This window comes from Tursiops truncatus, chromosome 6, assembly GCF_011762595.2.
Source record: "Tursiops truncatus isolate mTurTru1 chromosome 6, mTurTru1.mat.Y, whole genome shotgun sequence".
Taxonomy (NCBI): Eukaryota; Metazoa; Chordata; class Mammalia; order Artiodactyla; family Delphinidae; genus Tursiops; species Tursiops truncatus.
Window position 1 is genome coordinate 64,518,388 of NC_047039.1, and position 27,934 is coordinate 64,546,321.

Below are 27,934 nucleotides of genomic sequence, written 5' to 3' on the forward strand. Positions count from 1 at the left end.
AGGGAGACGCAAGAGGGAAGAGATATGGGAACATATGTATATGTATAACTGATTCACTTTGTTATAAAGCAGAAACTAATACACCATTGTAAAGCAATTATACTCCAATAAAGATGTTAAAAAAAAAAAAGTACCGACTGGGTGAAGATCAGTGAGGGATTATCAAATAGGCAGAAAAAACAAGTGTTTAGAATATAAAAATAGGGAGGAAGGCAGATAGAAAGCAAGAGAGAAAAATCTAGACATGAACTTTTTTTTTTTTTGCGGTACGCGGGCCTCTTACTGCTGTGGCCTCTCCCATTGCGGAGCACAGGCTCCGGACGCGCAGGCGCAGCGGCCATGGCTCACGGGCCCAGCCGCTCTGCGGCATGTGGGATCCTCCCAGACCGGGGCACGAAGCCGCGTCCCCTGCATCGGCAGGGAAGCCGCGTCCCCTGCGCCACCAGGGAAGCCCGAGACATGAACTTTTAATTTCACCATTCATGTAAGTTTTGTTTATTCTGAAAGATAAAAATTTAACTTTCGGGCTTTTAATTTTATTGTGAATTCTGTGGGGCGGGGTGAGGGTGCGCTGCCCGCCAGGCTCCCATACTCCGGTGGCGGGGTGGGGGTGGGACAGGGGGACGTTACCTGACTTGGGTACGTCCCTCTGCGGCTCGGGCAGGCGGAAGACGTAGTGCACATAGGAGGCCAGCAGGCAGTTTCTCCCATGCTGGTCCTTGCCCAGGCCCTTGCTGTTGTGCAGACTGTTGGCGGTGACCACCACAGACTCGAAGGCAAACTGGGAGAAGTTGGCTGAGGAACCAAGAGAAAAATGGGCGGCCCCGCAGTGAGTCCTTAATGAGCCTGAGGTGGAACATTCTTTGGGGCAGTGACAAGGAGTCCTGACCGCTGACTGGCTGAACCAGGCTGAACCCCCTGGGGCAGGGTGAGTGGTTTTAGTAAGCTCCAGCAGGCCAGCTCTGCTTACTGCAAAGGACTTCACATTTCCTCCTTCTGCCAGCACTGTGGTTTTTCAGGACGAAGATGCGAGCCTGTCCAGACCTCCTCCCCTCTCTAAACCACGCTGTAAAGTGGTGCTACTCAGTGGGGTCTGTCCTGACATCATCAGTATCACCTAGGATCTTATTAGAAATGCAGAATCTCAGGCCCCGCCCAGGACCGACTGAGTCAGCATCTGCATTTTAACAAGATGCCCAGGTCATTCTTACGCACACTATGGTTTGAGATGGGCTGTTGAACAATATGGATTCTTGGTGTACAGATTAATCTAAAAACATATGTGTATCATGTCAGTCCTTGGACCTGTACAAACAGTACTTCACTGTGTACACTCTTGCTGAGGAGCTCCAAACCCTCCACAGTCTGGCTCCACCCTACTTATCCCACATGGTACCCTCTTCTGCTCAAATTCAACTTCCTTAAAATAAGGCAATCTTTATACTGTCCCCATCGCACGTCTGCTTCTCACTTCTGCAGTTTTGCTCGTGCTGCTGTCCTCACCTAGAAAGCCCTCCTTGCTCCCACCCACAAAATCATACTAACCTTTCAATGCTAAGCACCATCCCACCTCCTCAATGAAGCCTCTGACACCACTCAGTACAGGGCTTAAGTGACACCAGATCACAAGGTTCCTGGGCTGTTTGCAGTGGGAAATTCTGTCTCTCTGATAGGCTGGAAGCAAAGTGCATTTCTCATACTTTCTTCTCTCCCCACCATGCCTTCCATGGTGCCTGACACAGATAAGTTCTGAATAGATGCTTGGAGACCAAGTGCCTCCAACTATGCTGCCTGTCCCAACACCCTGGAGTCCCACATATTGATTCAAAATGTGTGAATGAACATTCTGTCTAGTGAACAAGTCTACACTGCATAGCTGGGGCCTACAAAGCAGTGCACCACACATGTGGAGGGCGTAGAAGGAAATCCAGGGAGGGTACAGATGGCCACTCCACAGGCATCTAGCTGGAGAGGCAACAGCTACATGTGTGAAAAGGTAGCCGACAATGTAGGACGGCTTATCTGTGGAGCCACAGCAGAGGCATCCCAGGATACACTGCAAACTGAGGGATTCAGAGGTCACGCTCTTCCCTAGCTCTGAAAGCTCCCCCATGTGTCCTAGGCTACAAGTTCATTTCTCCCTCCCCACCAACTTACTCATATTCCACGGCCCAACAGTGTTATCTCCTCCTTTTCTGACACTCCCAGGAAAGTGGGTTTTGACACTTTTTTCTGAACTACTTTTTTTCTGATCCAGACACTCTGGTCCTCTGCTTTTTGCCAGTCTCTGTCCCCATTTTGGCTTCTTTCCCTCTAACCCCACTTCAAAGCCATCTCAGTTGCAGTCTTCTTTCTGGGGGCCTTCCTCACCCTCCCGGATGGATGTCTTCGTCATCACCCCGACAGTATTCAGCTGTGTCCATTTGAGGACTTGTGTCCTGTGCTGCTGATCTTTGCTATATTTTATCGTAAGTCCTCTGAGGTTCAATATGCTCTTGATTATTATGGCAAAACCTACAACTCTAAGCACAGTACTGGCAGCATGGATGGTACCCAAAGATATCTGCTGGGCTGGAGAGCACAGACTAATACAAGCCCAGCTGAAAACAGTATCAAACAAAGATGCCCTACAGCAGCCAGTCTACCCCTGCAGGAGATGGAAGAACCACTGGACCCAGGCCCTACATGACATTATTTCCAAAGGAAGTCTTACACATTGTATTTAGTGTTCATTTGTTAAAAGTAAGCATTTAAGATGGGCGTTTGCTGCGTGCTGAGGGGAGGGGAGAATGGGGTGACTGTTCAGGAGTGTGGGGTTTCATTTGAGGCTGATGAAAATGGTCTGGAATTAGAAAGTAGTGACAGTTGCATTACCTCGTGAATATACTAAAAACCACTGAATTGTACACTTTAGTGAATTTTATGGTATATACATTTTATCTCAATAAGAAAGGGATCACATTGAATTTCAATTTAGACAGTTCCTTTCCTTCCATTTAACATGGGTTGTCTTATTTCTTTAAAACATTGGATTCCCTTGTTGGTCAAGTCAACAAAAAATATCTTCGAGGTAAAAGAAAACCATCAATTACTAGGAATGGAATTTAAAGGATTGGCTTCAGTCATTCAACACATTAATGTAAAAAAAACCCGATAATTTTAAGCATTCTATATTAATGTTTCTTTTTTTTAAACATCCAGGGAATCTCCAAAAAAAAAAAAAAATAGCAGTGGACTTGGTTTCCCTTGGACTCACATCCTCAACAGAAAGATCACATTGGCCCTGCTCCCGGAACTTCTGGAAAATCGTGTTTCATAAAACAAGGCACTGCCTGCCTCCTCTCAGGCCCCCAGGCCTCCTACCTGTCTGGCCAGCGATGACCATGGGCTGCACGAACAGCTGGAAGAGCTTGTCCAGCACCAGGTGCAGGAAGAGCACAAGGGGCTCCAGGCGGGAGGAGTTGAGGCAAATGATGCTGAGCTTCAGCTCGTGCTCCAGAGCCGCTTCACTGATCTTCTGGTCCAGCACACGGATGGGGAAGGTCACCTGGCTTTCCAGGGAATGGCAGAGGGTGAAGAACTTCTCCAGGTGGTTGTCCTGGGAAGGCAGATGGCAGGCCTCATGGGTCTCATCCCCTCAACGCTCACCAGTGGATTCAAAAACACAATCAGATAGCTCCTTCTAGGCAAAACCTCTTACCCAGTGTTTCAGAGCAGAAGTTCTAAGACACGGGTGTTTCAGACCAGGTTATGAATTTCTTTGTAGAGTGTTGTGCACAAAATAGAACCTCTCAATAATTATTAGCTGAAGAAAAATTAATTTGGACTCTGACACATTCTGTAAGCAGAGGCAGGGATACCAGGCAAACACACTGCCGAGACAGGGGTCTAAGCAGATGCAAAACTCAAGACAGTGGCAGGAAAAGGAGAGAAAGTAGAACAACAACAACAAAAAATCTGGAAGAGAAATGGCAGAATTACAGAGGGAAATGAGACAGCAACAGCAGGAAAATGTTTAAATGAAGTCTCCCCACGAAACTTCTCAACCAACAGTGCAGGTGCCAAGCTGCTTCAACATTTTTATAAGGTCTTTCTATGAAAACAACAAATAATACCTAACAGGCTTGCAATTTCCCACATAGAACTAAAAGGGTTTTTTGGTGTTGTTTTATCCAGGCACAAAGATCTTCACTGATCTTTTATTGAACTGTCCTTAGAAGTTTCTCTGCTGCACCCCATCTTCATTATTAGCCTGCTGTTCTGATTTAAACTTGACCTGGATACTCCTTACCTGGGTGTGAACAGAAGAAACAGCTTGCACTTCAATATTGAATACTCCCTTATGTCCTTCAGCCCATTTAATGGGAGGATTCTGCAAAGGGACTTTCTGTGTTAAAAGAAAACAAATTAGCAATTCAATTCCCTTTTCTCAGTGCTAACAAGCAGAGTAAAGCAACCTGACAGTAGATGTCAGGGTTATACAAATACAAATCTCCCTGGAAAACTAATATAACTGGCCTTAGAGTTAGGAGTCCTGGGTTCAAGTTCAGTTTTACACCAAATTAATTATTTTCACTTTGACAGGTCAATGAAACTTTCTGGGCCTTCATTTTCTCATGCTGAAAGAAGGGGTTTGAATCGAGTTATCTATCTAATTTAATCTTCCATCCAGCACTGGTAATCCTTGATTCTAGGAATTAAAATAAAGTCATATCCTAATGATTTCTCCATTAATCAGGAATGTCAGGACAAAGTGTAGAATATCTTTAGAAGACATGAAATTTTAATGCTTTTGAGAGACTACAGTTTTGTTCCCTTTTAACAAAATGTTTCCAAGTAGCAGTCCTTCTAGGCTCCTGCTTTAATTACTCAAAATGACTTTTATAATATTTATATATCAATAGCCCTGTAGTCCTCAGAGACCACTTCTTGCCTTAAAATCTCAAGGGAATTGTCATCCTACAGTGTTGAGTAAGGAGGGCCTTGGCAGACTTGGCCATGTGAGCGTGGGTTTTGTGTCTCTTGCATTTTAATGGAAGGAAACATACTGTACTTGCGAGGGTAGGATGTGTGCACGGGGTGGGGACCTTTGGAACTATCTCAGACAGAGTTACAAACTGGGGCCCAAAGCTGGATCCAGCCCACAGACAGGTGCTGTTTGGCCCAGTGTTAGAAACTGTCGAATTAGTTGCCAAACATTTGAATGTCAGAAAATTTCACATGAAAGCCTGCTTTTCTATTGTCTTTTGAGAATCTGAAGATATGAAGACGTTGGTCTTGCATCCCAGCATGGCACCAATGTGCAGAGCAGAGGAGTAGCTATGACCTTGGGTGGGAAGACAGTCTCCAGTGTGAACAAATTCCACCAGGACCTTGCACTCATTATTAATGAGTCCAACCTGTGGGGTCACTGGAGTTTGCAGTAATCTAAAGCAACACTGACCACTAAAAATATAATGTGAGCCATCTATGTCATTTAAAATTTTCTAGTAGCCACATTAAAATTTTTTTAATGTGATAATGATTTTAATACTATGTTTCATTGAAGCCAATATAGCCTAAAGATTATCGTTTCAACATGTAATCAAAATAGAAAACTATGAATAAGATATTTTATATATTTTTTTCCTGCTACTAAGTCTTTGAAACCCAGTTTGTGTTTTATACTTACAGCACATCTCAGTTTGGACTAGCCACATTTTAAATAGCCTCACGTGGCTAGTGGCAACGCTATTGGACAGGGTAGCCCTAAGGCATATTAGGAGAAGCTGAGGGCATATTGATAAAGACAGCTTAGGGCAAGCAGGAAAAAGGAACTAATATTTACTTAAGCATCGAATTTGTTGCTTGATATGTATTATCTCATTCAATGTTCACAGCTACCTTGCAGGCAGGTCTGGGCTAGGTTTCCTCTTTGAGACTCAGAGAGGGTAAGCAATTCACCCATGTTCACACAGCTAGGGCATGGCAGAATCTGGATTTTGGATCAAGATGTGTTTGTCTCCAAAGCCAGGTGTGTTTACTGGGTGTTCTAGGAAATTAGAATGTGCAGCCTGATGTTGAAAAGGTGGTTTTGAGGGCTTCAGCAAGGGGCTGTGTGTCCAAATCATAAAAAGTAACGGGGAGTATCTGTGAACACACTCACAAAACCACTTAGGTGGTTTTGAGGAGAATAGTTTTGATCTCAATTCAGGCATATGCATGTGGCCCAGGGCAAAGGAAGCTTCTCTCTCCAGGGGAAAATAAAAAAAGGAAATAGAAAACGGAATAGCCTGGGGAGTGGGGGTGGGTAGTCGGAGTAGGAAAGAAAGTTGACTATAAAATTTGGAACAAAATTCAAATTCCTGGGAAATTCAACTTGAAATATGCAAGGAAAACAAAAGAGATGAAGGGGGACCTATAGATTAAGAGCCTTAAAAGACATGTCAAGCAATAGCAACGTATAGAGCTTATTTGGATCCTCATACGCAACAAACAACTGTAAAAAAAAAATGACATTAATGAGATCATTGGAAATTTGATCACTGGATATATGACGGTATTAAGGAACTATTATTAATTTTTAAGGTATGACAATGGTATGGTTAAAAAAGGAGCCCTTATCCTTTAAGATAAAATACTGAACTATTTATAAATGAAATGATATGATGTCTGGTATTTGCTTCAAAATAAATCTTATTGATGTAAACCTACACCAACCAGACTGAGAAGCATGAGCGCTGGTGCTGGTGCAATCAGAACGGAGGGTTCACTGGGCTCCCTTTAAACTAGTGGATTGCAGCAGAATGTATGGGCAAAAAGGCGGGACAGGGAACGGGAGGAGAGAAAGAATATTGACATTGGCCTCTTTAGAGGAATAAAAGCCCCAATATCCACCTGGGGACTGTGACAATTGATCCAGAGGAGAAACCAGTGGAATCTGGCATGGGAACCTTTTGTAAGGATGGGAGCTGAGAGCAGTTGTTATCACAGGTGAGCTCTATTTGCCTTTTTTTTTTTTTTTTTGCGGTACGCGGGCGTCTCACTGTCGTGGCCTCTCCCGTTGCGGAGCACAGGCTCTGGACGCGCAGGCTCAGCGGCCATGGCTCACAGGCCCAGCCGCTCCGCGGCACGTGGGATCTTCCCGGACCGGGGCACGAACTCGTGTCCCCTGCATCGGCAGGCAGACTCTCAACCACTGTGCCACCAGGGAAGCCCTGCCTTCCTTTTTAAAATACCTCATTCTGTAAACCCCTTTGCTGCCTGGGTATGGGTTGTATTTACCCAACATTCTGAATTGGTGACAATCTAAATTAATGAGGTCTTAAAACCAGTTATTTCTCCCATCCTATCAGAACAACGTGCTCTCAGAAAACACCCTGTGCTGACAGATGACTGCTCCCCAAAACACGCTGAGCATCCTTAGTCATGTATAAAGGAATGGGAAGTGGCTCTGGAAAGGTGGTCCAAGACCATGGCTGGACAGGAACCAGGTGATGGCCAGCTTGCTGGTTACCTCTGCAGAATGCATAGAGTAGTTGGGTGGCAGCTTCTCCAAGGCAACTGGGAGACAGTAGGAGCCAGTTTGAAGACGTTCGTTTAAGAGAATTGGCAGCCACTGAAATAGATGATGTAAAGAATAAAATGGGATTTATTACAGCATATAATTCTGGCAATTTATCTAGCTCACAATAATCAAACGCAACTAAATGATGATTAGATATTGACCAGAGCTCTTTTGGGCAGTAATTTCTGTCAAGTTCTTAGATTTTAAATTCCCTGAGAGCTCCTGAGATGGTAATATCAATGATTCACTGCTTTCGGAGCCAAAGCAGTAGCATTTTTCTTTATAGCCAATGTGTGTGTATATCTGGAAAACATCAATGCTTATTTTAGCTTTTATATATTTTAAAGAAATAACTTTTTCCCCTTGGGGAAAAAAGAGCTATTTTTATATGTGAAGCATATATATAAAATTTGGAAATAATGGACATTGTAATGAGAGTATTCTTTCACTATCTCTCACCCACTGCCTTTCATTCCTGAAATAGTCATTTCCTAAGTCAAGTCATCTCTGCTCTTTGCTGCAATCTGGTTTGGCACATTTTGCTACTTCTGACAGGAAAAAAGCAAGTGAATAGAATTTAGCTGTTTATCTCTGCAGGAACCTTGGAGGCCCCAACAACTGCAGAGTGAATCTGCAAGTTGAAAACAACTCACTGAATATCCCAGGAGAGTTTCTACGGAGTTTCCTTGCTTCTGCTGACAGCTGATATGGTAGAAGGTGAAAAGGAGGTGGTGATTTACTGTGAGCTTAGCAGGGAGCTTAATTTTCACTTCTTCATAGAAGTCAGGAGACCTGTTTCAAAAGCACATTAGACACAAATAACTTTTAGCAAGAATGATGGCTTCTCTGACTATAAATTGTAACACCACGGACCCTTTGCCCCTCAGAATTCGCGTGCTTGGTGTTTTACTTTTCATTTTACATCAGTCTCCTCCTAAGCTTAAAGTCCTGAGACCAAGCTTATGTCACTGGATACACTTCACTTATATAAGGTTGCTCACAAACAAAAAGCTTTGCCAGAAAAAAAAAATCCCTGCACACAATGGAAAAATCCAACAACTTAATTTGGACAGAGGATGAGGTTTGGAGTCCTGCTGTGACCTCCTTTTCTATCTCTACCCCAAGAACAGGGACTGGTGCACAGCCGGCACTCATCAAAGGATTTGGGGGAAACAAATGAAGGATGCAGGAAGGAAAGGGAATCTGATTTTACTGAATTATGATGTCCCAGGCGGTTTACTAAGGGCTTCACATACATTATTCATTTAATCCTCATTCCAGTCCAAGAGGGTGGGTTCAGAGAAGTATTCAATACTTAAATGGGCCAAGGTTATCAGGCCGGAATCAAATCCACAGATGTCCTACCTGGAAATGTGAATAACAGTTTAGACATTATTCTCTGACTCAATTTACCCACATAAAAATGAGTGTTTCATTTCTCCTTTGGTCAACTTAAATCTTAAAGTAGGTAGTGGTGCAGGTATGGATAGAAGACAAGGAGACAGACCAAGGAGGGCTGGATTTTGTTTCTGGTCCCTCCAGTACCTCAAAGCAAGGCAAGAAATTTATTTCTTTATGGAACACCATAAGACCTCTCTATATCACACTAGAGTAGAAGGCTCCAGAAAACTCAAAACAATATTAGGTTCTTGAAGATATGTTCTTCTCCCAATCACAGGTAATGGCAAAATTTGTGGTTCTCCAACATAGAATCAGGGAACTGGCATGGATTTCCTCTGTCCCTTAGTCCCTGAATTATAAATACTGGTAGAAGGAATCACCTAGGGGATTCAGAAAAGCCAGGAGATAATAAAACAATCTTGGCATATGTTTAGAACTCTGAAATATACTTACTTGTTGTGGTATGTCACAGCCGTATAAACTTCCTGCAGAAATTCAGGCCCATTGGATCTTCCAAAGATGACCTGTTCACCAGTATAGAAAGGGCCAAATTAACTGTGATATTTGGTTAAATCAAATCAATGACCATCAGCCCAGTAGGAGGTTCTGGTCTCATAGAGCTGCATTTTGTAAATTAATAAGCGGCCCAACTGATGCAGAAGAACTGGCTATGAAGGGTAAACGGAGACCGCAGAGGCTACATCAGTGACCAAGGGCCATAGGCTTGTGAGACTAGAAAACCAGTGCTCTCTAGATCCGCCTCTTCCCCAGAGGTCTATACTACAGGGCAACGTTACAGAGTTGTGCCCTCTGTGAGAGATCCCTGGTCGAGGCTCTTTTGCCGGGTCACTTGGGTCATCAGGACCATCACTGGCCACACGTTTATGGTGTTTAGAAGAAGACACCTCTTTGGGCCTGGGTCAGCCCTAAAGGCACATGACTTCACACGTGGACTCACCTCTGGGTAAATTAAAAAAGAGCCCTTCCTACTAGATGCACTAATGCCCATGCCAGGTCCCAGGGCTTGGTGAGTGGTGAACAGGCTGGAGTCTGGCCCCCACTCATCCCCGGCTGGGTACCTTGGCTACCACAGCTGTACCCGGCAGCCCTGATGGATCTGCTAGGGGCGAGAGTGGGGAGAACCAGGGGAGTCTTCCTCTAGGATTTCTTTCCCACAACCATTGCAAAAGGATGCCTTGCATTGGGAAGGTAGGTGGGACATTAAAAAGATGGTTTTTTAAAAAAAGTGGATATTTGAAGAATGGAAGCACTGGAAAAAAGTGACTTCAGTAGAAAGGTATATTAACTGAATTCTACACCTTAAATAAAATAGTAGTAGCTAACCACCGTCTTGTTTGTTGGCAGACGGTTAAAAAAATACAAATTCTGGCATCTTGGGTTCCTTAGGGAACACTGCATTATGTATTTATTATTTGATTTACATTTTACCTCAGGATGAAGATCCATTCCTAGAAGGCGTTGAGATGGTGTCTGTTTATTATGACTAGGCAGTACTTTCTATTATATTTATCTTTAGATGTGGACTGGGGCTTAGGTAGATGTGTACCGCAGTGCACATCTGAAAGTACAGCAAGCGTGGCTGACACCTTGGGCCTGTCTTTCTACTTCTTATGCTGTTAGGGTGGCAAGGAAAGAATTCATGATATTTTTCAGTCTTCTAAAATGATCTGCATTTCTAAATTTCCCAGCTCACTGTGGCATAAGTTGGGAAAGAGACTTTCGATTTAGGCTGACCCTGCTTCCCCATCAGCATCCTGGGAGCAATACTGGACCAGCCACAAAGGCCCGTGCACATGATCAGTGGTACTGGCCTGAATCAACACACACACTCGACGCTGATCAGCCCTTGATTTTGTCTGTGTGAACCAGCAAGGGAAGTTCAGCCCACCCTGGTTCGAGGCAAATGTTTATTTCCCTCATTACCGGCATAGCATTGCTGGCATCCTCTCCACACATAAATTGGATCTTGATTGTGATGTTCCGGGCAGATGCTAGTTTGTTAGCGAAGTTCAGCCTCTGTGGGTAGACATAGAGAAGGTTTCTGGAAAACAAAAGATGAGGAAACAATCAGTAAAGTCTAGAGTTTCTTTTAACCAAGTTCTTCAGGGAATGCTAAAGCCTGCACTCATGAGATGACAGTTCTGAAGGAGTTTTTCCTTTCAGAAGCGAATTACTTTTGGAGAGTGAGTTACTGTTGATTCTTCCTCTTCAGCTGCAGTGATCTGATAATAACCAACATTGTTCTCTGTTTTGCTACACAGACAGAGGTGCCTGCTGCAGCTGAGAAAGTCTCGGAATGTCTTGGAATGTGCAAATCTGCCTAGCGGTAACTATATGTCTGATACAAAGATAAGAAGGCAAAATGTTCAGTTCATTTTAAACAAAACTCATGGCCATAGACAGTGGCCTAATTTCAGTTCTCCTCTTTCTCCTTTCTAATGTTATGTAGTAGTTCAATTTTTTTTTTTTTTTTTAATCTTAGTTTGGCCACGCTGTGCGGCATGCAGGATCTTAGTTCCCCGACCAGGGATTGAACCTGCGCCCCCTGCAGTGGGAGCGCAGAGTCTTAACCAGTGGACCACCACAGAAGTCCCGGTAGTTTTCATTTTTTATTGGCATGACTTTCTGTATTGGTTTAACTTTCTTTTCTCAGCTGCCTTGGGTCTTAGTTGTGGCATGCGGGATCTTCTGTTGTGACGTGCCAGCTCTTTGTCGCGGCGCACGCGCTTCTCTCTAGTTGTGGCGTGTAGATTTTCTATCTCTAGTTGAGGCGCATGGGCTCAGTAGTTGTGTCACGCAGGCTGTGTCCCACGTCATGTGGGATCTTAGTTCCCCAACCGGGGATCGAACCTGCGTCCCCTGCATTGGAAGGCGGATTCTTTACCACTGGACCACCAGGGAAGTCCCTAACTTTCTTTTCTTACATAAGATGACAGTTCAAACTTCCAAGCCCAATTAGCTACGTAACATAATACAAAACTATGAATAATATATCCATCCATTCAAAAACTATAGGACAAGTACCAGGCTGACTATAATTTTGTATATTTTTTCTTTCTGTTTGCATTATTACTACTATAATCCACTAAAAGGTAAGCTCCATGAAGGCAGGGATTTTTATCTGATGTTTTTGATTCACTGATGTATCTTCAGCAGCTAGAACAGTGCCTGGGACATAGTAGGTGCTAAAAAAAACATACTTGTTGAATAAAAGAATGAATGTATATACTTTGAATCATATTCCTGACTTAAAGAAACAATAGTGATACTAATATTTATAAGGTACTTATCCTAAGTTGGGCAATGTTTCAAGTACTTGATATTTATTAGTTTAATTCTCATAATTATTCTATAGGTAGATACTATTTTGATGGCATCATCCCCACATCACAAATGAGGGAAAAAATGACATACAGTTAGTGAATGGCAATCAAGAATTAAAGTCAGGCACTCTGGTTCCAGAGCCATGCTCTTAACCTTATCTAAGTTATATCCCCTCAGATAAGACTGCCATTAAATAAAAGAATAAGAATGGCCTTTTCAGACTATGTTATTCATGACATCTCTCAGAGGCAAGCTTGCCTTAATTCTCTGGATCTTATTAACAGTTGAGTGTCAACAGCACACCAAAGGCTGACTCAGCTGTGTCATGTTCTCTGGGAAAATGTCTTGTCTTCCTCACTCTTGGTCCACTATTCTAACTCCTAGGTAACACATTCTCCCCAAAGGCTTCAAGAGGACAAAACAGCCGTTGTGTGACCTAGACACCAGGAGAGCAGTGACCAAGAAGGAGGGCCAGGTGACCAGATTTTCCCTCTGTGAATATAGGCTCTCATAATACTTTACAAGGATTTGCATATTAATTGATACCAGGATTTCAGCCTCAGCACTACTGACATTTTGGACTGGACAGTTCTTTGTTGAGGGGCCGTCCTGTGCACTGTAGGCTGTTCAGCAGCATCCCTGGCCTCCACCCACTAGATGTTAGTAGTATCTCCCCCCTACTCAGCTGTGACAACTAAAAATGCCTCCAGATATTGCCAGATGTCCCCAGGTGGGGCAAAGTCACTCCCATCTGAGAACCACTGAGCTATACATGTGAATTTTGCATTATGGATCTATACAACTATACCTGGCAAATTTCCTGTCTTTAATAGATGTAGTCAGTGCCACCTACTGGGTCCATACTCATATGTAAGGTTTGTTCCATTGGAAAAGGGTAAAAAGTCAATACTCAAGTACGAGGGAGGAGAAGGAAAATTTGAAAGTCTGATTTATGAAGTCTGGGGCAGTCAGGAACTGAAAAACCAAAAGAGAAAGACTAGGCTGACCAACTCTAACCTCTGCATTGTCATAACCAGAATGATCCTCCATCCTGTGTGTGTGCATGTGTGTATGTGCGTGCGTGTCCGCAAATGGTCTTTCTGGACCAGTATTTGCATAAATCCGTGAATTTACCCCATGGATCTTCTTGCTACAACAATATCAAGAGTGGCAACACTAATAACCACAACCCTGGACAAGTTCCAATGAATGGCCTAGTGGACCTGCATCTGATGGTCATGCAGATGAGAAACTGAGGCCCTGAGAGGTGAAGTAACAGTTCACTCTGTGAATTAGCCACCAGTTGGGCACAGCGTCCAGTTCAGTGCTGTTCTGACTCTACAACATGGATGTCTCAGTGCCGCTTTCCAAATCTTTCTCTGTCACACTGAGGGACCCCAGTCTCAAGGCAGGCAGATAGAGTTGAACCTCTGATGCTGTCAGGAGAGGCCATGGACGTAGTAACAATGGCAGAAGGCAGTTCACGGTTGGGATGCGGGGATCTGTGTGGGGTATACTCCCCTCTCTGCATGAGAGAGGCTGCATTCAGAGAGGGGAGTATAATGGCTGCATGATCTTCCACATTATGAGGGTACCATAATGTACACAGTCTCCAAAAATAAGCACTAAGATTTTTTCCTTTTTTGTCAGTTACGAAGCTGGGATGAACACTTTCTCTATCTTGCCCCTCTGCAATGCAGTATACTTCTGGGAGAATCCCTTTTAGTTCTATATAGTTCAGTTTCTTCATCTTTGAGTTAATTGAAAAGACACCAGTCAACCTTTCTTTATGCTGTGCTTGAAGAAATAATGAGCTACAGTTTGTAAAAATGCTTTGAAGTAGCCAGATGAAAGGGTCTGTGTAGATCACAATGGTAGCAGCCCTGCCAGAATGGATAAGCAAGTCAGCTGTCACCACACTCCTCTCCTACATCCCAACACATGGGCACCACCGACTTATCCCACACACCCCCCAACACCGGTCAACAATTTTGCACATGGCTTCCAAAGGGTTTGCTGACCCCCTATCTTCGAACATCATCACCACGGGCATACAGTGTTCTGCCCGTACTGAATGCACTTTCCACACAGTACAGAGCAGGAAGGAAACATCAAAGAATTTAGTCCAACATCCCTTTTTGCAGGCCACAAGCCGGCTCCCAGAGACATTAAATGACTTTGCTTAAGAATTTTTTTAAGGAGATGCATTTCCCAAGGATCATCATAGTTCTTACTGGCAAGAATGCCAAGTGATAGGTTTTGTTAAATCTGTATGATTTTTAAGAAATGAATATAAGAAAATAATAGTGTTTTCTCTTGGAAGGGAAGATCTACCTGCAGGATCAGTGATACACAGAGGCTCAACCAGATAAGAGTAATGATCAACAAACTGAGAAACAGCCTCATACGTTTTATAGATGGTAAATGAAGTGTCATATTAGCTAGAGGAAAATCCTAAGAAATATATTATCTAATGGTTTTTGAGAAGCTCACCCGTAACGGAAATAGGAATCCCTTGTAAAGCAAAGTTATTTTGAAAGTTTCTCCAGTAACTACAGGTCCAGTGTAAGTACGGTTCATTTAGTATAATCTCATCTTTCCCCAAATACAGGCAAAAATGCTTCTCTTCAGTCATATGCATCACAACATTGAACAGGACGTTTGGTATTCATCAACAATTTTCTTTCCAAAGCCACTTCAGATGGCTTCTCTTGATTAAAAATTATTTTAGAAATTTTAAATTCTTTCCACTGATTCAGCAACAGCCCCTCAACTTATTTTTAAACTGCTGGGATTGAGCAGCTCCAGGAAGTTAGAGGTTAACTTGTAGAATTTGGTCATTATTAGATCCAATTGTTGACCAAGCTCTCTCTGCTCTTTACTGTCTTGGGACTATCCTCTCCTTCTTTTGCTGAAAACAGGTTAACTCAAGGGACCTTGAAATCTTTCAAAGCCACAATGCCAAAAACATCAGTTTGGCTTCTCCTCAGTTTAGCCTATTTTTTATCCACTGCAAGGAAACAAAGAGAAAAGCTGCCCTACAAAACAGAAAGACAACCTACAGAATGGAAGAAAATCTTTGCAAACAATACAACTGACAAGGGAATTATCTCCAAAATATACAAACAGCTCATACAACTCAACATCAAAAAAAACAAACAACCCAATCAAAAAAAGGGCAGAAGATCTAAACAGACACTTCTCCAAAGAAGACATACAGATGGTCAACAGGCCTATGAAAAGATGCTCCACGTTGCTAATTATTAGGGAAATGCAAATCAAAACTACAATGAGGTATCACCTCACCCCGGTCAGAACGGCCATCATCAAAAATTTACAAATAACAAATGCTGGAAGGGGTGTGGAGAAAAAGGAACCCTCCTATACTGTTGGTAGGAATGTAAATTGGTATAGCCACTGTAGAGAACACCATGGAAGTTCTTTAAAAATCTAAAAAGAGAGCTATCATATGATCCTGCAGTCCCACTCCTGAGCAAGTATCTGGAGAAAACCATACTTCAAAAAGATACATGCGGTCTTCCCTGGTGGCGCAGTGGTTAAGAGTCCGCCTGCCGATGCAGGGGACATGGGTTCGTGCCCTGGTCCGGGAGGATCCCACATGCCGGAGTGGCTGGGCCCGTGAGCCATGGCCGCTGAGCCTGCGCGTCCGGAGCCTGTGCTCCGCAACGGGAGAGGCCACAACAGTGAGAGGCCCCCGTACCGCAGAAAAAAAAAAAAAGATACATGCACCCCAATGTTCAATGCAGCACTATTTACAATAGCCAAGACATGGAAGCAACCTAAATGTCCATCGACAGATGAATGGATAAAAATGTGGGGTATATATATTTTATATATATATATATATATATATATATATATATATAAAATATATATGTATGTAGGGAATGGAATACTACTCAGCCATAAAAAAAGAATGAAATAATGCGATTTGAAACAACATGGATGGACCTAGAGATTATCATACTAAGTGAAGTAAGCCAGACAAGGATAAATATCATGATACCGCTTATATGTGGAATCTAAAAAAAAAGATACAAATGAACTTATTTCCAAAACAGAAAGAGACTCACAGACCTAGAAAACAAACTTATGGTTACCAAAGAGGATAGGGGGGTGGGGGGAGGGATAAATTAGGAGGCTGGGATTAACATATAAACACTACTATATATATAATATACATTATATATAATATATATTATGTATATATACATTTCAGATTATTTTCCCTTATAGGTATATATATAATATATATACATATATATGTGTAGGTGTAACTGAATTGCTGTACACCTGAAACTAACTCGATATTGTAAATCAACTATACTTCAATTTTAAAAAAGTGTGAGTATACGTATTAATAAAAATATTGCTGACCAAAAAAAAAAAAAAATAGCTGCCCTGTCACGGGTTCAGTGTTCTCTCCCAGAGGCTTCTCCAGCTCGGAATGGAGCTCAGGGAGCAAGTAAGCTAGAGCAAGAAGCATCCTGGCCACCTGATTAAACAACTGGATGCTCTGAACACCTCTTTAGCTGAGCTTGTAACACAACTCAGTCAGCAGGAGAGGATGAAAGGAGGCCTTGAGAGGCGACAAGAGGACAGAAGGCCTCCATCGGCTGGTTGCAGGGATGAAGCCCAGGGAGAACTTCAACGAGAAGCTGAAATCGCTAGAGCAGAAGCTGCGGGAAGCTGTGTTATTCAAGGCAGGTGGGCTCTCTTTGACTAGGGTAATGGGTGCCGTCATGGTGAGTAGATCGTTATTGATAATTTGAGTTAACCATGATTTTAACAGATTGGGAAATAAGCCACAAGGTAAGATGCATCAAGTTGGGCTTATTTCTCCTGTGCAAAAGCCTGGTTAAAAAGAGTAGTGGTACAGATTAATCCTTTGGGATGCAAATACTCACGTATCTTCTGTGGCTGATAATGCCAACCTAAACCATGTTTTGAATAAAAACATATTTGTGTCACTCACTACCACACCTGCCAAGGAGTACATAGAGAACCACTCAGTCAGGCCATAAAGCCAGAAGCCTGGCCTTCTATACTCTGAGAATATTACAGGACCTTGGAAATCCCAAAGACAGCCAAGGGATCAACTGTAGCTGTTCAGGTCAGACAGTCCTTGTGCTACTTATGTATCTCTTTGAAAGTGAGACTGAAGTGAGTTAAATGGCTTATACTCATTGCATAATATGGAGTGAAAATTTAGAATATAAAACATTCTGTACGGAAGGGCCATAAATATTCAGAAGTTGAATATGCATAAAGGATAAGGGCTAAAAGATGATCTGGGGAAATGAAAAAGGTAATGTGATTTTGAGAAGAATTGGTGTCAATTTTGGTTTTCTTTCTGTTACTTCACTATAGAACCTGTAACAAAGTAATAATCTCAAATACATGTTTAAAAAAAAGAAAAAGAAAAAAAGGAGAAAAAAAGAATTGCGGGTCTTGTGGCCTGGGTTATCTTCACTGTCTTCTGAGTATCAGTAATGCCCGTAACCTAAGCTTCTTTTATACCAGGGAAGATGGGCTTGTATGGAGACGTATGATTAGTGACCCTCACCAGGTAAGAAATTGGGTGAGAATGTCCTTTAAAAAACTGCAGAATGTTCTACAAATGGAAGGTGGACAAGTCAATTTCCTCACCTGTAATAGAAAGGTTGGAGTTAAGTCTCAAATGCAATGATACTCCAAAAGTGCTTAGTAAACTGCAATATATGACACAAATGAAGATTCTCTTCCTATCAAAATTGTAAAACAGCAACTTTAAACAGTCTGCAAGACTGTGAGATCTTAAAACATATTACTTACAGAATGGATCAATTTCTGTGGGTTTCTCTCTCCACCTTTCAATTTATCTACGTCTCTCGTATATCTCTTGGTGGCGTTCTCTCTCTCCTTCTCTCTCTCTCTCTTTCTCTCTCTCTCCCTCTCTCTCACCCACCCCGTCTTTAATCCGTGTGTGTGTGTGTGTGTGTGTGTGTCTGCGTCTCTTTCAGTATCCCTCAGTTTCTCTCTTTCTGTCTTTATGATACAGCCTCTACCATCTTTTTCTCTCTCCCATGGCCTCTCAGAAAGGCAAAATGCTCTTTTTGCGGGGGCACTCCTTCAGTTTCATCTAGTCACTGAAATCCATTTCCTTACAAGTTCACAAGCGTTTGAGGATTTCCCACCCTGAGCCGGGCCTGGGTTACAGGCAGAGCTGTTTCTTTCTCTCAGGATGACAGGCACAGAGCCCAAGATCTATGAACGTCTCAGGGTTCCAAAAAAAATGCCTGAGACCCTCAAAAATGATTAGCTCCAAAATATGAAAAGTAAAACCTCAAAATCAAAATTAATGAATTTTAAATTAAATGCTTACCAAATGCAACATTTGGTCAATTAATCAACAGTAACTCTATTGAGTTTAACCTACAGGTAAAAAAATTTCCCCCCTACTTTGCAGATTGCTATAAAATTACACATAGGGTATATGTAATTAATAAGGAAGTGGGTGCATCTTAATATGCTTTAGTTAACATGTGGTCTGGTACTTCGGGTTTAGGGAGGGTTTTTTTTTAATTTTTTTAAAAATTTATTTATTAATTTATTTGGCTGCCTTGGGTCTTTGTTGCTGTGCGCGGGCTTTCTCTAGTTGCGGCGAGCGGGGGCTACTCTTCGTTGCGGTTCGCGGGCTTCTCATTGGGTGGCTTCTCTTGTTGCAGAGCACGGGCTTTAGGCGCATGGGCTTCAGTAGCTGTGGTGCATGGGCTCAGTAGTTGTGGCTCGCGGGCTCTAGAGCATAGGTTCTAGAGCACAGGCTCCGTAGTTGTGGCACACGAGCTTAGTTGCTCCGCGGCATGTGGGATCTTCCCAGACCAGGGCTCGAACCCGTGTCCCGTGCACTGGCAGGCGGATTCTTAACCACTGCGCCACCAGGGAAGTGGGTTTGGGGAGGTTTCAAAAGGAACTTGGATATTGATATGGGAGAGGGGAAGAATAAAATACCAGAGAAACTGGTTTTTCTGTTTTATTAGTTTTCTTATAGCTAGAGACGCAAATGTTGGTTTAATAGCAGGCCACTAGCAAGAGGCACTGGATTGAAGTAGATGGGGTAGTAAATTAGTACCCACCTCTCCTGATACAAAACTATTGAAACAGCTTTCTATATAAAAAGCTCTCCAGGTTTCTAAACAAACACTCTCAACCTAACTATTTTGGCAATTTCAAAGTAATTTCTTTTTCTTTCCTTGTGTTTTAAAACCTTCCCTCTCCAGCCTTCTTTACAAAGACAGAGCCAAAGAACTGATGAACTCTTTGCTGAAGCAGAAATGTAGCAAAACCAATTGTAAGAACGGGATGCCCTCATTCAAAAACTACAGGAAAAGGTTGGTGTCTCTTACTTCCTTTTAGCAACAGACTTCAATTTGAGCAGAATGAAATTCAAATAACAGTAATATCTTATAGTTATCTGATGTGTCTTACTCAAGCATTCCAAAGAAAATTGCAAACCTAGAGATACTATTTTGAGGTACCTAGGCATGGTAAGAAGCTGAGGAGGTGGTTTTATTTTTCAGTCACATTTCACTTCCAGGAAAATTTATTTTAAATGTAATAGTAAAAGTAGCTAATAATATTTATTTTTTACCATGTGGAGGCACCATTCTAATAACAGCTAATGTACTAATGACAGGTACTACTATTTAGCCTCATTAGGCAGATGATAAAACTGAGGCACAGAGAGGTTGCATAACTTGCACAAGGTAACACAGCTGGCAAATGGCACAGGGCAATTCAAATGCGGGTGCCCTGAAACTCATACTAGACCCACTGCCCATAACCTTTGCTGCTTCTAAGAACAGTAAACAGTTTCTTTGGTCAACAATCAGACTCACCAGAACTTTATCATGATGTGGTCTTTTATTAAACTGTTCAAGGGCTAAAGGATTTCACCAAGCAAACTATAAGAGTTTTTTTTTTTAATTTTAAAATAACAAAGTTTAAAATAACTGAGAAGATGAGGGTGAGTACTGTCCCTCAGTGTCAGAAGTTTTGGTGTTTTAAATACATCAAGTGCAAATGAAGTTAGAAATCTCAGAGTTTAATATTTGGTATATTCTGGAAATAGAAAACCTGCAAGCCTAGAGTGGCTATATATTTTATTTTTTTTATTTTTTATTTTTTTTGCGGTACGCGGGCCTCTCACTGTTGTGGCCTCTCCCGCTGCGGAGCACAGGCTCCGGACGCGCAGGCTCAGCGGCCATGGCTCACGGGCCCAGCCGCTCCGCGGCATGTGGGATCCTCCCCGACTGGGTCACGAACACCGCGTACCCCTGCATCGGCAGGCGGATTCTCAACCACTGCGCCACCAGGGAAGCCCCCTGGCTATGTATTTTAAGTGGGATCATGCTTTGTAAATGCTTTTGGATGAGCTGACTTTGCTACTCAGAGGACATCCAGAGAGGAGCAGCATCACCTGGGAGCAAGTTCGGATGCACTGCAGACCTGCTGAATCAGAACATGCGTTTTAACAACAGCCCAGGTGATTCAAATGCACGTTCAAGTTTGACAACCACTGATCCAAGGGAACTGGTCTGTTTTTTAATTTGACAGATGTATGAATCCTGTAGTTCAGGGGTTTTTTTGGTTTTGTTTTGTTTTTGTTTTTGGTTGCTAGGAAGCTCAAAGTCAAATTTGCAGCTGACTTTGTAAGAAAGTGTAGAGGACCTTAACCTGACCCAGATTTATACCGATTTCCTTCTCCTTATTTTCCTTTCATCCAGAAATTTTATTCTTTGTTACACAATCTCCATAAGCTGCCTCACATACTTTTCTTAGAATGGGAATGTTTATAAATAAATGCATAAAAATAAAATATTTGCTACCTCCTGTCTTGTCGTTCCATGGTCTCATGCCATTATTTGTGTTTATTCCTATTTCTAATACTTAAGGTTAGATCAAATCACAAACTCACAAAGGAATCAGTGAAAAACGGAAATGGGAAGAAAACACCTAACATGTAGGGTGAAGAGAACATTCCATCTTCAGAAATCAGAGCAAGAAAAACGGAATGTGAGACCTGTTCTAGGACACCAGTCAGGATCCACACAAGGCTGCCTGCCCTGCGAAGAGGCACAAGAATGGAAGGAGGCACCGGGGATGCTGTCACAAGCAGCAGCTTGACCCTTAGTAACCTCTGTGCTCTGTGGGCTAGGCTACAATGCTTTGTATAAATGCTGGTACTGTATCCTGAACATTGCGGACCTCTACCCTCTGCCCCCACAAAAAGCAAACACGGTTAAGAAGCCAGAGACAAAATGTTACCATGTTGTTTAGAAACACTACAGTGACCCAATATGCTCTCTCCATAGTCTTGTTATGTTAAAATAATGCACTCAAAAACAGAAATCAAATGAGAGAGAGAAAAACAAAAAACAACAGCAAACTCTAATACTTGTTATATTACACCATTTTCAAGACTTTTGCAGGGAAAATGGTTTCTATGCTTTCTCAACTGATGAACTACAATTTGAACATCAAATACGGTGTCTTTACATAGGACAGCTATTATAAGTACTAAGAATCTGTCTTTGAACATGAACTAACTAAATGCTCACAGCTCCTATATTTGCAGAGTACCTTTTCTGTTACATCAATCCCTATCCCTTCTTTTTATGAGATAGATAAAAAGCTCCTCTTAAGTGAGAGCTTGAAAGGCCAGCATTCCTATGAAATAATGCAGGACCTCAAGCTGGGGCAAAGAAGATGTTACCTTTTAGAAACAAGTGAAAGCACTCTAGCTCTCCTTAAAACCCACTTACTTGTTTAGGAAAAGTCCAGCTAGTTTTCAATAGCAAAAGACCCAAAGGGAAAGTTGGGATGTTTATGATCCTAGGCTTTATCTAGATCAGATTCCCATTGAAAAGAATCACAAATACATAAGCATTTGAAACATGCTGGGGAAAACTGACTGCTTCAAGAAAAAAATAAATCTCTAACCTTGCTTGAAACGTTGTTTTTTAAAGATACTTTGTTGAACTGGCTGAAATTTTGCCAGTTAAGATATTCATGTTACCATATATTCTTTTGAAACTCTACTTAGCAGATTGAATGTATTAAGTGGTTTATATATCATTCACTCCCACCTTAGTATGAATTAGTTTACCCAGTTTTTTCCTTCTTACAAAGAGGTTAGATTTAGGGGCTGTCAGGTGTGAGTGGTGAAAGGAAATAAAAAGGATGACCTGGTGATTGTTAACCATGAGGCACTGCTTTGAGGAAGATTCCCCAGTTGCCTAGGGTGTCAGGGAGAGTGACAAAGTAAGGGGAAAAGTTGGAAAAGTACCCAAATCCAGACTTTTTATTCCACAATTTTTTTTCTATAACTTTCTTAAACTTGACACTGACAACACAGTCAAAATATTCACTGCATAACTGCAGCTCTTTCAACTCCCAGCTACCATCATGGGACCCATGATGTGGTTTTAAGGTCTAAGTTATTTGGATATTCTTTGTGATTCTGACTTAGGGAGGGCTCAGATATCTGTTCAATAGGTCAAGCTCTCAGTTGGTTTATTAGCCTATTTTCAGTGGGTTTTTATGGATGACTAGAAAATATTTAATAAGAATGTATTTTATTTTACATGAGCAGAGATTGGAACTACTCTAGCAATATACGTTTCAGACATCCTATAAAACTCACCCTTCCACAAGTACATTCTGCATTTCACTCAGAGGATTTATATAGGTTTTATATATGTATATAGATGAACAGACGAGGTGAGTCTATGATAGGGTAGAAGGGGGGAGTTGGGTGGGTAAGGTGCTACATGCTGGGCAATGGGATAAAAGACCCCATTCCTTAATATGTACAGCTTAGGGTTTTTTCCTACTACTATGAATCTAAGAAAACTTGGGAAATCTCCTTTAACCTAGGTGAAAAAACTGTTCCCCCGCATGGTAGGCTTGTTTCTTTGGAGTGTGGGTTCGTGAGGAGGGCTGGGCTGGGGGCAGGGGCAAGGACGGACTCTTCTCACCTTAGAGGATCTGTCAAGAAGCTGTTAATTTTCTATTAGGGAGAGGTGTATTGTCCTAAAAATATACCAGGCTGATGGGAACACTGTCCACAAGGAGCCTGGTCCTCTGCATCAGCAGAAGTAATCCACCCTCCCTCACTCACCTTCCCACCTCCCCACACTCCTTCAAATTCACACAGCTGGAGTGCCCCAACTTTTGGTAGCTTGGTTAAGAACTATGGTAGCAGCTTCTAAGGCTCCCAATGATGCCTGCCTCCTGGTGTTCTCACCCTCTGTAATTCCCTCCCCTCAAGTGTGGGCTGGACCTAGTGACTCATTTCTACCCAATAGGATACAGCAAGATTAGGTTACAAAAAGACTGGCTGCTATCTTGCTTTCTCTCTCTCTCTTTCTCGCTTATTCTGAAGACCCCAGTTGCCATGTTGTGAGCTGCCCTACAGAGAAACCAATATAGCAAGGAATTCGAGGGGATCTCTTGCCAACAGCTAGAGAGGACCTAAGGCCCTTAGTTTAACAACGAAAGAGGAACTGAACACTGTCAACAACTTCAGGAGTGAGCTTGGAAGTGAATTCTCCCCTCGTTGACCCTTGGGGTGATCCCAGCCCTGGCTGACATCTGGACTGTGGCCTTTGGAGAGCCCTGAGTCAGAGGCACTCAGCCCACGCCTGGATAACCCACACAATCTGTGAGGTAACAACTGTTGTTTCATGCTGCAAAGTTTTGGTTATGCAGCAATAAGTAACTGATACGACTATATACATTTTAAAAAAGTATATGTTAGATATTTGCTGATATTTAAACAAGTGATTCCTTTAAAAATCCTTTAGCTTGTAACATTTCTGCCTCTTAACTGTATCTCAGGGTTATTATTCCTGCTCTAAGGAGTATAATATCATGACTACCTAGAGGAAAATACTCAACATCAAAATAGCCTCTATGGAGTCCATCCAATCACCAACTAAGTATAAAAACTTGAGAATTTAAAAGTATATGAATAACTAAATTTTCTTTGGTTCTAGTTTTGATTCTATTCACTGAATTAATGTTTCTTAAAGAGGCTGTGACAGGTCAGATAAAAGAGCAGAAGAATGCTTTAAAGTACTGACCACAAATACCTTCTTCTTCCCTTAAAACATCAAATTTTTAATGAAAGTTTCCCCCAAACAAAACAACAATTTCAACGTATTTGGCTTTGCCAAACATATGCTTGGTAAATATTCAAGCATTTCAACAATATTTGGTTTTGTGAAAGACCTAAAATTCAAGTTTAAAGACACCATTTTGATGCCAAATCTGGGCAACGTGTTTCAAAAGACCACCAGGCAGAATTGTCACGTGAAGGACTAACACGAACCAACCTGCATGTTCTTTTGAGAGACGGAGGGAGCACATTTTTTCCAGGCTTTGCAAATAGTTTCCTAAAACAAATCTGCCAGCTGACAAAAACTCATACACATACCAGAAAATTTCCAAGTTTTGCTGTTGCTGAAGCTGACTTTTTTCTTTGGGTTTGAGGCAGAACTTTTACTAGTCCCCTACCCATTAAAAAAAACAAAAAACAAAAAACAGCCAATGAATAAATCAATACTATTGATTAAAATACTTGCTTTAACATTCCTGATGATTTTAATATTGGCAGATGTCTTGGTTCGGGTTGGGGAAGAAAATATTGGAATTGGAGGAAACAGCAGGCCTACTAAGAAATAAATTGTTCAGATGTCCCCAACAACTTCTAGAAACATATGCCTGCTTTGGGTACTTGGTGAGAGAGAAGGCTTGTCTGGGTTTTGGAGGCAGGAGAACCTGCAAAGATCTCAAGTGACTGCAGGACAAAGTTGCATGCGTGTCTTTCTGTAGATCAGTGTGATTGTGAGGGGTTCCAGTGTCTCCAGGAGACTGGGGTTTACCTCCAAGGAGAGGCAGTCCTCCTCTTTGTCTCTCTCAGCACCAAGCATTGTGCCTGGCACACGGTCGGGGCTCAAAAATACGTTAGGTGATTGCACGAACTTTATTCATAGGGTGACAAGTATTGCTCAGTTGGTGAGATTTTCAAAGGACAGGTATCTGGGACTTCCCTGGTGGTCCAGTGGTTAGGACTCTGTGCTTCCACTGCAGGGGGTGTGGGTTCAATCCCTGGTCAGGGAACTAAGATCCCGGGTGCTGTAACGTTGGCCAAAAACAAAAAAACAAACAAAGGACAGGTATCCTGCTCTATGACAGAGGGTGAGGAAGGAGGAGAAGGAAGAGTTCTCGCTGCCCACACTCACACGAGAGTGACAAGTCGACAAGGGTCTGTGCCATCCCCAGACCATTTGGAAGGTTGAGTAACAGTCATTGCTATGGACTTTACTTCTCCCTGACCTAGAAACACAAAGAGGCAGCTCTTTGTTGGCTGCTGGCTGGGATAGGGATTTTGGATTTTCGTGCTAGAGTTGGTTTCGTTTCAACTCAACTCTGGGAGAAGACATTAGAGAGCATATAAAAGAAGTGTATCTCTCTCTGGACTCTTGTGCCCAGAGCCTGAAACTAATATAATATGTAAATCACCTATACTTCAATAAAAAAGTGTATTCCCTTTAAATAAATTAATAAATAAAAAAATGTAACTCCAGGAAAAGATGAGAAATGGGCTTTGAGATGTTCTTATTGCTAAATATATAATTATTAGTCTAGGCATGAAATCTCTTTTAAATCATCAAAATGAGCCATTAAATTGAGCTCCTCTACTTTTATCTTTATTAAACTGTAATATTTCTATTTCTGAACCACTGCATGGATCTCAGTTTACATTTCTTTTTTTTTTTTTTTTTTTTGCGGTACGCGGGCCTCTCACTGTTGTGGCCTCTTCCGTTGCGGAGCACAGGCTCCGGACGCGCAGGCTCAGCGGCCATGGCTCACGGGCCCACTGCTCCGTGGCATATGGGATCTTCTCGGACCGGGGCACGAACCCGTGTCCCCCGCATCGGCAGGCGGACTCTTAACCACTGCGCCACCAGGGAAGCCCTCAGCTTACATTTTGAAGGTTGTCAAACAAAGAACATTAAACAAGTGAGGTGGAACAGCACAGTTTGGCAAGTTATAGTTTAGGCCAGTGGATAAATGAAATTCATTTTTTAATTATAAAAGGTACATGATATGTGACTGATAAGCCATGGCTTTTTAAAAATTACCTTCTTACACTGAGTCAAACCTCAGTCCCCCCACCCCCCACACTCCTAGTTCTATTTTACTTTGTGCTGTTGGGCTAGCCTGCATTGTCCTCACCCCAAAACCCACTTTTGCCCTGGGAAGACTGACACAGCACCTAATATTTCGACCCAGGGCATTCTGACTTCAGCAGAGAGGGGCAAAGCGCAGCGTATCTGAGTCCTTAAAACCACAGGACACCCATTACTGGAGAGTTATTAAAACACCTCTCCTTTAGAGATGGCCAAACACTTCATGGGAAGACTGGATCTTTAAAGTATACCGTAAAGTCAGAACAAAGAATGAGAAGCTAAAAAGCAGAGAAGATTTTTTTCCCCCTAAATGGTCAAAGAAATAAGAGGGAACAATTCCCCGAAGGATATCTCATCAGAAGACAAAGCCACTTCAAAGAACTAATTTTAAAATAACAATTTAAAAAACTAACAGAAGTAGAGAAGTCAAAGAAAGAAGGCTTTTTGAATGTTAGGAAGCTCCTTCTAATCTAGGCAAACTATTCATCATCATCAAATGCAGGCCCAGATTTGCCGCATTTTCATTACCATTTCTCTGTTGCTTCTGCCCCCACCAACCTTACAGTCCCACCCCATGTAAAAACAGGATGCTTCACGAACCTTACTGCTGAAATCTACGTAAAGGATCTCTGGGGGAAAGAAATGACATTCACCCATGTAAAACAGGATGCTTCATGAACCTTACTGCTGAAATCTACGTAAAGGATCTCTGGGGAAAAAAATGACATTCACCCTCAATATGTGGACAGAGCAGGATTTTTGGTTAGGACAGTTGTTTACAGGCAGTAACACTAAAGCATGATGGACTCAAAGGGAATGAGTATAAAATAGAGACTAGTGAGGGGTTGTGACTTGTACTTAATGTACACAGAACCTCCTTAACACTATTTCATTACTGCCAAACCACATTCTTTTACTTTTGTATTGGAGGCAGGTTTGGTGAATGTGTAAAAATGTATAGTGAGCAATACACCCCCAAAACGAGATTTTGCTGTCTCTCTAGACCACAGGATACATTTCTCCCTCCTCCTCTCCACCACATCTTTCAACAAAGTGACAGATTTCTAAGTTCCTGACTTAACTGATGAAAGAAGGCAGAAGCTGACAGGGTAAAAGAAAATCCTTTGCAAAAAGGGCCAACAGTGATCTCTTGGGACACTGGAATACTTTCCCAGTTTTTCTTGGTCCTGCACTTCAAGGCCAAAAAAATACAATGCATGTTTGCCTTTAATAAATCACGACTCCATCTGCTTAGAAACGGAAAGGTACCTAGCTGCTTCTGAATCTAGAAAATGAGCAAATTGTGCCCTCAAGTGGCTAAATGTTGTACTGGAAGGGGAGCTTCGCAAAACCTGCCCTTGCTGCTAAGAAATCTTAGGTAACT

At 42.2% G+C, this 27,934-nt stretch overlaps 1 protein-coding gene across 2 annotated transcripts in view; it reads right to left on the minus strand.

The window, feature by feature from the left end:
- DOCK8 (dedicator of cytokinesis 8) overlaps positions 1 to 27,934 on the minus strand; it is a 220,828-nt gene that overhangs the window by 76,127 nt on the left and 116,767 nt on the right. For both annotated transcript variants that reach the window (XM_019934742.3, XM_019934743.3), the window contains 7 exons: positions 10,892 to 11,009; positions 9,401 to 9,471; positions 8,200 to 8,338; positions 7,496 to 7,597; positions 4,292 to 4,387; positions 3,364 to 3,598; positions 631 to 795 (listed from right to left, as the gene is read on the minus strand). In XM_019934742.3, coding sequence (XP_019790301.1) covers positions 631 to 795; positions 3,364 to 3,598; positions 4,292 to 4,387; positions 7,496 to 7,597; positions 8,200 to 8,338; positions 9,401 to 9,471; positions 10,892 to 11,009 — 926 coding nt within the window. The remainder of the gene's footprint in view (positions 1 to 630; positions 796 to 3,363; positions 3,599 to 4,291; positions 4,388 to 7,495; positions 7,598 to 8,199; positions 8,339 to 9,400; positions 9,472 to 10,891; positions 11,010 to 27,934) is intronic.